Here is a 12,080-nt window from a genome sequence, read left to right on the forward strand (position 1 = left end):
CACACTTAACAGTACACTCACTGTCACAAACACAGTTAACTGATCTGCTTTGAGATGCAAAGTGATTGAGTTTCTTACAGGCATGGCATGTTTTCCCATATGCAGGACATTTTTGTTTCGCGTGTGAATGTTTGCAGTTGTTGCATGAGTTGGTGCCATGATGTGGAATACCATGGTTACTCATCAGTAACGCTCTTCTGGCTATACCGGTATCCTTGACCTTCGATCAAGTGGTAACGCCTGTGAGGGACTTGTTTCGCAACTGACGCAACGTCACTTCATTCCGATGATTGCTTTGGCTTTCATGGCTACCAATTGTAATTGTACAACTTTGCAGCAGTTTAACTAATATAAGCTTTGCATATTTGTTTATCAGTTTTTCCTTGATTTTGTCAATACGGCTCAGGTGTTTGATGCAATAAAACTTAAATAAATAAGTTTCAACTAAATAATACTAATTCTGTTATTATTATTGTTAGGTCATGGCTCTTTAAAATGTTGAGGAAAACCTTTACACAGTAAAAATCTATGCTTGGTACAGACATTTGGTTTAATACTCGAAAGTGTTATCATGTCATATGTCATTACATCATGGTATCATGCTAAGGATTTATGTCATCATCATAGTATCATGTTGTGGATTTCTACCTAGGAGCAACATAGAGCCTTTGAGGCACTCTTGTTATGTTAAGTTTAAACCTATTTAGTTGAGGCTTATTGAGACGCCATAGGGCACCTTTCCTGGTAGAAGGAATACTCAGTGACTTTGTGGAGATCTAAAGAACGTTCTGCATCGGGGATCATGCAAACCCATGACTATACGGTCATACTATATACACCATATCCTTTATGCCATGGAGAAAAATGTGCATGATTCTAAAATCATAACTTTTTCTCATAACTTGGTCACAATCGATTATCATATTAATTGACACAAATGATTACCATAGCATCTCTCTAAAGTCAGAGGTCATAATTACCAATAACACTTGAGTATCGCAAAGTTGTTTTTGGCAAGGTATTGCTTTTAAAATCCAGATGTTGACCGTACCTTACTGACAATAAATGTGTGTGTCATTAAAATAGTTGGATCAAACTGATAATGATCTTGTAGTTGTTGATTAAAACATATCATAGGAATATGGTTAACAGTTCACATAAAAACTGGAAAGTGTCATCTTTTGTCACTGCAGCAGAGTATAGTGTTGAGGATTCTTGTACCATTCCATCGTGTATTCTTACTTTAAACTAAAGCAATATATCGTTTCGAAATGATAGCTTGTGTCTGTTAACTTAAAGACTTTGAGTGCTTTTAGGGTATTCATAATGCTTTGCTAATATATAAACATATTTGGTCTTTAAATGATAATTATTACCTTTCTTAAAGAAGTGTTGGTTGTTGTGCATCTCTTTATCAGCCTCTTCTCTTTAATTGTGTATGTTAAAAAATCAGGACTACACTTTCCTGATGTAATTCAGATTTCGAAAAAAAAATCCCAAAATGTTAACCCACAAGATGTAGTGTCACATGGCTAACTTAAAGATCAAGGTCATATTTTGAGTTGAAAGGTTAAAATACATAAAAATACATTACTTTATTGTAAAAATGAGGCTTTTTGGCTCTATAACTTGAATGATTATTGCTTGACTAAAATGTTCTGCGTCATGAGACTAAGTGTTTTCCGCAAGAACCATTAGTGTCAACATTCAAAAGTGCAGACACCACTTATTTATAAAATGTGGCATGTCTGCTCTATAACTAGATCATTATTGCAGGGTTGAAGGATTTTAAAACATACTACTAGAACCTTGGAATAAATCTGAACATGTATGACTTGGTGTGTGAGGCTCAACATCATTTTATGGCAACCTTGTTTTCAATGTCAAGTTGATTTAATGCCTTCACAAAATGGGTGGCATTAAGAATTGCATGTGTGAGACCATCATTTATAGACCATATGTGTGTCGCAGAGCTTATGTTTTCATCTCTGTTTTTAATTGCTTTATGGATTTCTCTTTCATAGCTGAATGACCTAAATATAGGGATTATTGTAGATGAAGACATTTTTGCTATGACAAGTCCCCATAATTTGGTGTGTTGAGCTCAATTGTGTTTGGCTAATTTAACCCAAGCATTCACTTTTGGAGGACCTTTATGTTAAGGTGATAGTAACAAAAAGTCTTTGCCATGAATTAGTTTTGAAGAACTATTGTACTTTGTAATGTGTATAGCCCTGCAAAGTGCGTGCATGGGTCTACTGGGGCTGTGTGCTGGTTGATCTGTCAATTGTGTACTTTGTGTCTTGAACTTATCTCTCAATTTAACTCTTACCTTTTCATATACTTCGCTATATTATTTTTAGAGCTACATGCCATTGAAATTAAGTTTTTATGCCCCCGGATCAAATGATCTGGGGTATATTGTTTTTGGCCTGTCTTTCTCTCTGTCTGTCATTGCGTCATTCTGTCACCAAAACTTTAACCTTACATTAAAGTTTTGCAATAACTTTTGAAATATTGAACATAGCAACTTGATATTTGGCATGCATGTGTATCTCATGAAGCTGCATATTTTGAGTGGTGAAAGGTCAAGGTCATCCTTCAAGGTCAAAGGTAAAAAAAAAAAAAGCGGCGCATTAGGGGGCATTGTGTTTCTGACAAAGACATTTCTTGTTGGATACTAATACAATTTTACATTTGTACTTTGTCTCATGAACTCATCTTTTGAGATTATTTTGTTTATACAGTGCAGACTGAAAAAAAGCTTGAATACGGTAGCAGAAAGCCAGTATACCTTATATTTTTTTGGGACCTATTGTTCATTAAATCTAATTCAGTGAGACCAATATCGAATTTCATTGTTAAACACGTCAAACATCTGTTGAAATGAAAAATATTCTAAAAGAAAACATGTTAAAATGGTAATTACTATATGCATTTATTCAAAATTAATCAATAAGACTATTGGATTGCATATAGTTAGAATGTTGATTTTTGTTATTTTCACAATTATGAATAAAGCCATTGTGAAGTCTTCATAAATTGCATTTTGTCCACAAGTATTGTGGCAACACTGACTTTCGCACAATTAACTGTTAAACTTCAAGCAGTGAGATACTTCCATTTTGATTTTACACAGCGGTTAAAACTTCCTTCTTTATTAGGATGTAACAATTTGGTTTACTCTAACCCTTTAGCGAATGTGGTATTTTACATACTTACTTTGTTAAGTGACGGTAAAGTTTGAATGATATTGGGCTTGAATTTGATTTGTGTTTGAACTTATTTCAGTGTGAAATTATTGGGCTGATTAACTTTTCATTATAACTATATGCTTGTGTTTCATGGACCTTTTCCCAGAAATATACGTTTACTATTTGAACAAAAGGATTTGTAATTTATGCACACAATAACAAAATGGCAACAGGTTCATTCTCTTCGCTTCCAAAACGTTTGCGTATGGTTGAAAACTTTTGTTGCACATCTTGTTTAGAGCAGAATCTTGAGGAATCTGCAGACATTTATTGTGAGACATGTTTGAGGTTTTATTGTAAAAAGTGTGTAATCCATCATGGTCAGTTGTTTACAAAACATAAAACATGTGGAAGGGGAGATATTCAGAAATGGCCAGTTTTAAAGGCGGAGGAGGATTTTCTCAGGATGTGTGAATTTCATGAGGATAAAACACTGGCACAGTTTTGTCATGACCACAGTCAGCTGTGCTGCTCTGATTGTGTTTTAACAATTCACAGGTACCAACTAGTAATTTATATTCCTTTAGTTATAAATAATTGATTTTCACAATTTTGAAAGATATGATTCATGCGTTTACCTGAGCCTTACACATATACTTACCGTAAACAGTGATTGTGTTTATACATTGTGAAACACATTTAATCTCAATATTTGCAAAATTTGGCTTTTGAAATAAGATATCTTGATTATTCTGGATTATTGGGGAATAGACAGAAAATGTATGTATTAAGAGATAAGCATGGTTGTTTTTAACAACTTTTGTGGATATATTGTATTGGAATATCCTTGTTTTCAAACTGTCGTTTTGGACAGGAAAACATTGTAAGAAAGATTATTATTATGGGAGTCGGAATTAAAGCTGCTCATAATAATTTGCGAGTAGAAACTAGTCTTAAGATAATAAATTTGATCCCTGTCACAGGGATTACGGTTGGGTGACATTCTTTCAAAGTTTTAAAGTACTTAAAATAGCTCGAATATTTGGCTGGCGGTATATATTTCTACTACAAGATATTTAATTTTGTTGTGGTCTAGTGCTTTTCTGGAAACCATAGTACACGGAGGAAACCCACTCTGTCTTCTATGATGACCACGAACCCAATGTACATGCATCAACGGGGATTAAACTTGTGTCACCAACACGGGAAGCAAGTGTACCAACCATTGCACTAACCAGACAGCCTGTCTCTTAATAAACACACATTCATGTGTTTATCTCTTACCAGTACTTTTTTTAGGGATCTATTAATCATTATTGTTTCTATATTCATATAAACATATAAATGCACACAGATTTAACATTTTAATTACAATGAGCCTTCTTTCAAATTTGCATATGTATTATTAGTCACAAGGTGTACCATGATATTATACAATGCAATGAAAATTATTTTCATTAAAAAAAGGTCTGTGGTGACCTTAGAAAGCTGTGCTGATTGAATTGTACCAGCCTAAATAAAAGGCATTTCACAAATAAAATTTGCTCTTTAAGATATTTATATGTCACTTAAATGTGTAACAATTAAAAGAGAATACTAAATTTTCATATTTTCATATAACATTAACAACCACAAAATCTTTAACCTTTAACTTGAGTACCAAGTATGAAAGACATTGTATTTTAAGTGAAGAAATGCATACAACACTTTTACAGATAAATAATGAAAAAAGGCAACATATGGTATAATAATGTTTTTACTTAGAGAAGAAGTGTGTTATCAATAATTTATGTCCATATAACTCAATGTATGCTTAGTTTAAATTAATTATCTTAAATAATTTTGTTTCAAAACAAATAACTTTTTTTATGCAATAACTTTTGCTATATTGAAGATAGCAACTTCATATTTGGCATACATGTGTATCTCATGAAGCTGCACATTTTGAGTGGTGAAAGGTCAAGGTCAAGGTCATCCTTCAAGGTCAGAGGTCAAATATATGTGGCCAAAATCGCTCATTTTATGAATACTTTTGCAATATTGAAGATAGCAACTTGATATTAGGCATGCATGTGTATCTCATGGAGCTGCACATTTTGAGTGGTGAAAGGTCAAGGTCATCCTTCAAGGTCAGAGGTCGAATATATGTGGCCGAAATCGCTTATTTTATAAATACTTTTGCAATATTGAAGATAGCAACTTGATATTTGGCATGCATGTGCATCTCATGGAGCTGCACTTTTTTAGTGGTGAAAGGTCAAGGTCAAGGTCATCCTTCAAGGTCAGAGGTCAAATATATGTGGCCCAAATCGCTTATTTTATGAATACTTTTGCAATATTGAAGATAGCAACTTGATATTTGGCATGTATGTGTATCTCATGGAGCTGCACATTTTGAGTGGTGAAAGGTCAAGGTCATCCTTCACAAGGTCAAGGTCATCCTACAAGGTCAAACATCATATAGGGGGACATTGTGTTTCACAAACACATCTTGTTTTACATAGCATGTAAACTATACACAACTTTTGTTTTGTTTAATATATCATACATTCATATCAGGGAGATTGCTACCTGTGTAATATGAGTATTTGTCAATTATGGTTTCTTTGGCCATACGCTGTAACTAAATAAAAAAGTTTCTGTACAGAAACATGTTTTCATGGCGATATTGCATTGAAATGAGATGTGTAGGTAGCCTATATGCTGACCTAGCTTCAGGATTGCAATTGGGGCTAGTTGGGTCAAAGTCACTGTTACTGACAGAAAAACACTGTTTTGCCAAATAACTTGAGTTTTGATGAAGGTAGTGTGTTGTTTGGTAGCTAACACGGAGACCTAGCTCAGATTACAGTTAGTTAAAAGTCAAAATAAAAAATTGATGCAGTTAATAACTTCAGTTCAGTTTGAAGAATTCTTCTGTTATTATTATATGTTTAAGCTTACTTGAAGACCTTGCTTCTGATTGGATAATTATATAGAATTAATAAGCTTTGAATCATGGTGGTTTTGTGGCATGGCCATGTTTTTTGTTAACATTCTATATGTAAAAAATGACAATTGTTTGCTCATTTTGACCATGAAGGGGGCATATAGTAGGTGCACTGTCTTTTTTCTTTGAGTCCATCAATTTAGATTATGTTTTAGCATGTAACTTTTGATTCCCTGATATGATTTTAATTTTACATGTGGTTATTATTTCCATTTGATCAAACAATATTCTCATACAGCTCTCATATCTCTTGGTGAAAATGGTCAAAGGCAGAATACAAAGCCTTAAAAAGTAAGTCACATTTCTTTAACGAAAGACAGCCTTTAGGTTAACCAGAATTATTCTACCCATAATGTCTCTGGAGTTGAGTTGTTCCAATATGAAAGAAATCTCTTAAACAATATATTTTCTTAGACTGACATTAATAATTTAGTAAAAAAGAAGCCAAATATACACTTGCTTTTATGTTCCTGAGGTTGCTGAACATTATAAATACAAAATTAGCATGAACCAATGATTTAAAAAAAGTTATTGATGACAAATGATTGCAGAAATACTGGTTAGGGTTTCTGAAAGCATTTTCTGTTAACTATAATGAATTACTCCCTAAATTATATGTTTCATAAATTTTTTTCGGATCAAGGTAATTCTACAAAACATTTATAATTCTGATGTCTATTCTTGGAATTCAAAATAAGATCTTCTTTACTAATTTTAAATACCACTTTTTATAAGAAAATGCAGATATTAAAGTAGGTTTTTGTTTTTAATTTCAATAGGTGTATAGCCTATTTTCCAGTATATTCAGCCACTATTCAGAGTTCATTTACTTTTTTTATCACATGCTATACCCTTATTTTTTTATATTACACATGTGTTATATAACATTTTTAAGCGTTTTCATTGGCTTAATTAGTTTTTGTTTATTGACCAATCGCATTTTGTTATTTTGCTGAAATGACGTTGCAACGTCAAATGACGTCATGAAATGTAAACAACATTTGGGATTTATCATTATGTTTGCGTAAATATTTAATTTGCTCATTTAAAAGCATGTGATAAAAAAGATCTGACACTCGTTGTCATATCATACAATATTTTATTAAACGTGTAAACTCGTCCAGGAAATTTGTTAGTAAGCTCGCCAAAGGCTCGCTTACTTACAAAATTCCTGAACTCGTTTAATAAAATATGGTATGATATGGCAACTCATGCCAGATCCTATATATATGTGAATGAAATATATGAATGAAAACATTTGTATTAAAAGTAAGACATTTAATAAACATTATATGTCTTTACAAAATTAAGGCAAAGTATTTGACATTTTAGGTACTTCCGTAGTAACAAGAAAATTCTAGGATGGCATCTTAGCAAACCAGTGATTTAGCAGTTAATATAAAATCCTATCAATCTGTCATGTCATCATTTTTCTAAGAAAACATTTTATAATTGTAATATTTTTTAAAAAATCAATAAATTTATATTGTTTTCAAACTATATATAATATTAACATCTTATAATTGTAATATTTTTTAATAAATCAATAAATTTATATTGTTTTCAAACTATATATAATATTAACATTGTGTTTACCAAAAATTATTATTTGATAGAATTTTTTTAATACATAGAAATAACTAAAGATATCATTTATCAGATAAGTGTCATAATTTCCAAAATAAGTGGGTGGTTGAAGTTTTAGGAATTAATAAAACTATTGAAAAAAGGATAAACTGAATTTTTTTGTTTCAATATTGTAAGTCCTAAATTTGAGGCGTCTTTTGGAAATTATGTAAGAGTTCCTGGCCAAAATCAAGGTAATATTGCTTTTAAATCATTTACGTATTGCTACTTAACAAGAAAGTGGTAGAATATTTGCGGAAAATATGAGAATTTTGACGAAAATTTGGTGAAATTTTCCCAGTGGTTGCAGAAATTATTTATTGTCCCTTTCCAAAAAACAGCGTGTCGCCGTTTCCAAAAAACAAAATGAATGCACCCTAAGATTTTAATGCTACTGGCTATAACTTGTTGATAAATATATGAGTTTGCTTCTAATTGAATAAAGTGACAATTTCAAGGCCGATACACTTGAAATATGAAGGCTATTCTGTCTTTTGAGCCTATGCCTGTCACTTTATCTGTACAATAGGTAATTTCCGTAACCACTCGGCAAATATTGGCAGAAACAAAATTTAATCAAAAGTCTTATGTTTTCCGCAGACATAATACCACTTTCCTGGTTTTAACCAATAAAAAATGATTTTAAATTAATGACACATTGATTTCAGTCTGGAACCCTGTCTTTAACTGCGAAAACAAATATTCCAAACATTTTGGTTTACAATTTTTGTGTTGTAAATAGTTCGCATGCAGCGTGAAATTGTATGTTCTGTCAGATACGTGTTTCTACTGTCTTGATTGGGCTATTTGGGACTGTTTAATCCAACCAGAAAAGAGCTCTTAAACATTATTTAGACCAACATAAAACAAAGTAATAAAGAACCACTTTTTGTTTACTTCCCAAATTGTGATGTCACGAGTTGCCTAACTTGTTGGTTAATGTTAACAACATGCATAATTTATATCAGTCTTTAACAGCAGATTATAATACTAGCATTCACTTGTCGCACAAAACCATATTGAGACAATATCAAGAACTAACTGAAGACTACTGAAAATATAGAAAGAAAATGTAGTATTTAGAACCTTTTCATTAGGGACATGGTCATGAACGCACTTACCTGAGACCCAAATGAACGAATCTATTAAGCAAAGGTTGAGCTAAGAATAATACAAGTACCTCATGAAACATAAATATTTAATGTGTGGGTACATTCTTATTTTCAGCCATGGCCAATACATCATTACTACAAATGTTTTTTACCAAGTCGCAGGAAGATTGGTACAGCAATTTTAGAGTGTTAAAAAGCCTTTTTATGCCCCCCTTTGAAGAAGAGGGGGTATATTGTTTTGCACATGTCTGTCGGTCCGTCCATCGGCCCATACGCGAAGGCCTAGGATCATGAAACTTCAATGGTAATTTGATCATTACTGGCAGATGACCCCGATTGATTTTCAGGTCACTAGGTCAAAGGTCAAGGTCACAGTGATTTGAAATAGTAAAATGGTTTCCGGATGATAACTCAAGAATGCTTTGGCCTAGGATCATGAAACTTCATAAATACATTGATCATGACTGGCAGATGACCCCTATTGAATTTCAGATCACTATGTCAAAGGTAAAGGTCACAGTGACTCGAAACAGTAAAATGGTTTCGAGATGATAACTCAAGAACGCTTAGGCCTAGAATCATGAAACTTCATAGGTACATTGATCATGACTGGCAGATGACCCCTATTGATTTTCAGGTCACTAGGTCAAAAGTCAAGGTCACAGTGACAAAAAACGGATTCACACAATGGCTGCCATTACAACTGACAACCTATTTGGGGGGCATGCGTGTTTTACAAACAGCCCTTGTTTTAAATTAGACCTAGTGACCTTATTTTAGACCTCATGTGACCCAGTTTCAAACTCAGCCAAGATTTTATTTGGAAAAATGCTTGAACTAAGTTCCATCCATGAAGATTGGCCAAAAGAGCATTAGCAGGGTTTTTATATAGCCATATAAGGAAACTACCCCGCCCTCTGGTTGCCATGTTTTTGACAAACCACAACCATTTTTGAACTCAGCTGAGAGCTGAGTTATCATAAGAACAAATGTTCTGACATTTTATGAAGATTTGACTAACAATGTGACCTCTAAAGTATTCACAAGGCTACACTATAGCCAAAGAAGGAAAACTGCCCCGTCCCATGGAAGCCATGTTTTCAACGAACCAAAACTTTTGTTCAACTCAAGAAAAACATCATTTGAAAAAATTTTCTGACAAGGTTTCATTAAGATTCTATGCTTAATATGACGTCTAAAGTTGTAAGAACCTTTTTTATATTATTTGGCCTTTCAATCTAGTTTTTGACCTAACAAAACCCGGTTAAGAACTTTGTTCGATGGTCCCCATTCAAAATGCCGAACCTACATTTTTTAGCATTTCGTGATTTCGATACTGTTCAAAGCTGGAAATCAGTGCGCATATACCCCCTAAATGACGAACTAGTTAACCAAGCGCAATATCTCAAATTAGTCATGTGATGTAATTACAAACTGCAATTGAATGTAGTCAAAACGACGAAGCGGAAAAAAATGTTACTAAGGCATTTTGCGCGCTAAAGTATCAATATACTAGTATCAATATAGCCGTGTATTTTGAAAAGATAAATTGACGAAATGTAAATTTTTTGCTTATAGAATAATTCAATGTATGTACATTTTACAGAATTGATGAACTCAAAAAGAGATCTCTTTGGTTAACACTTATGATTAACTCCTTTTAAATTGGTACCATTGTCTATCTTTTTTTAATGTGTTTCATAAACAGAGTATCGAGCAACATTTATATATTCAACATACTGTACAAGCTGGTCAAGAGACTATATTCCTGAGCGCAAACGCATTGGAATCATAGGAAATAAAATGAGCATCAAAGCATAACTTGCACCAAAGCAGTTTAGTCTGAAACAAAGCATCATAGTGAAGGTTTTCGTCAAAATTTCTAGCTTTCAACTGCGATATCAAGTCTGGGGCTTTCAGAGATTCAAAGAATACAAAATGTTGAGACCTTAACTTAGTAACTTGTGGTCACAACTAATAACTTGTTCCTACAACTTATTATGTTGTGGTCTTCTGGCCACAAGTTACTAAGATGAGGACACAACTTAAGTTGTGGACACAACTAATTAAGTTTAGACCACAACTTATTTTAACCAATCAGATCGGCTGTTTCATCTTTAATCACAGTTAGTACCCTTTACACGTACTATTGTGTGTTCCGGTTCCAGCACCATTCTGATCACTATCTCTGTAAGCAATTAATGCTGGGTTTAAGCCCTTGTCTGAGAACTTGCCAGGTAAGCTATGGATCCGAAGTTTGAGACCCTGTCTGAGCACTTTCCATGTTAGCAAATGGGTTCAGGGTTCCAACCCTGGTCTGAACACTAGCCACATACGCGTCGGATTCCGGTTTCGAATCCCAAAGCACTTGCTTCGTAAGAGAATGGTCCATCATGTTCTTGATTCAAACTGAAACCCTTCTGGCAAATGGCGAGTGCTCTGACCGGGACTCGATCCCGGGAACCATCGCTTACAAAGCGAGTGCGAGATGCCTGATTAGAAGTTAGCGATGGTTCATAGGTTTGAATCACGGTACGAGCACTAGACCTAAAAGTTTTGGGTCTCGGCTTCGAGCCCCAGTTTGAGGACTTGCCCTGAAAGCGACGGCTTGAATCCCAAATTGAGAATTCACACCAACAGCGACAGGTCCCGGGTTTGAGCCCCAGTCTGAGCACAAGCCCTGAAAGCTATGGATCCCCGGTTCCAGCATCTGCCTGGCCACTTGCCTTGTAAGCGACGGATTACGTTTTCGAACCCCAGTCTGAGCGTTTGGACTATAAGCTACGGGTTCAGAGAATCAGAGACTGTTCGCTTATATTTTAAGTGCTTAAACCGGGGCTGAAACCCAAGACCTATAGCATACAGGGTAAGTGCTCCGACAGGGCCTCGAACCTGGCACCCGTTACTCAGAGTGGGAATGCTCAAACTTGGGTTCCAGTCGCTTATAGGAAAAGTGCTAAAGGATGGAGCCGAAAACCGATCGTGTACACAGGGAGCTCTCAGGCCGCGATATGAAACTGGAATCCATCGCTTACGTAGCGAGTACTCAGACCGGGGTTCGAACCCTGAACCCAGTTGCTTACATTGCAATTGCTCAGACAGGAGCTCAAACCTGGAATCCATAGTTTACATGGCAAGTGCTTAGACAGGGGCTCGAAC

General features: G+C 34.4%; 1 protein-coding gene across 1 annotated transcript in view; it reads left to right on the forward strand.

Moving 5' to 3' along the window:
- The first annotated feature begins 3,241 nt into the window (after positions 1 to 3,241).
- The window catches only part of LOC127873028 (uncharacterized), an 82,576-nt gene continuing 73,737 nt past the window's right edge, over positions 3,242 to 12,080 (forward strand). The window contains exon 1 of the mRNA XM_052416585.1: positions 3,242 to 3,752. Within this exon, the coding sequence (XP_052272545.1) occupies positions 3,418 to 3,752 (335 nt within the window). The 5' untranslated portion in view covers positions 3,242 to 3,417. The remainder of the gene's footprint in view (positions 3,753 to 12,080) is intronic.

This window comes from Dreissena polymorpha, chromosome 3 (assembly GCF_020536995.1).
Source record: "Dreissena polymorpha isolate Duluth1 chromosome 3, UMN_Dpol_1.0, whole genome shotgun sequence".
In the NCBI taxonomy this organism is placed as follows: Eukaryota; Metazoa; Mollusca; class Bivalvia; order Myida; family Dreissenidae; genus Dreissena; species Dreissena polymorpha.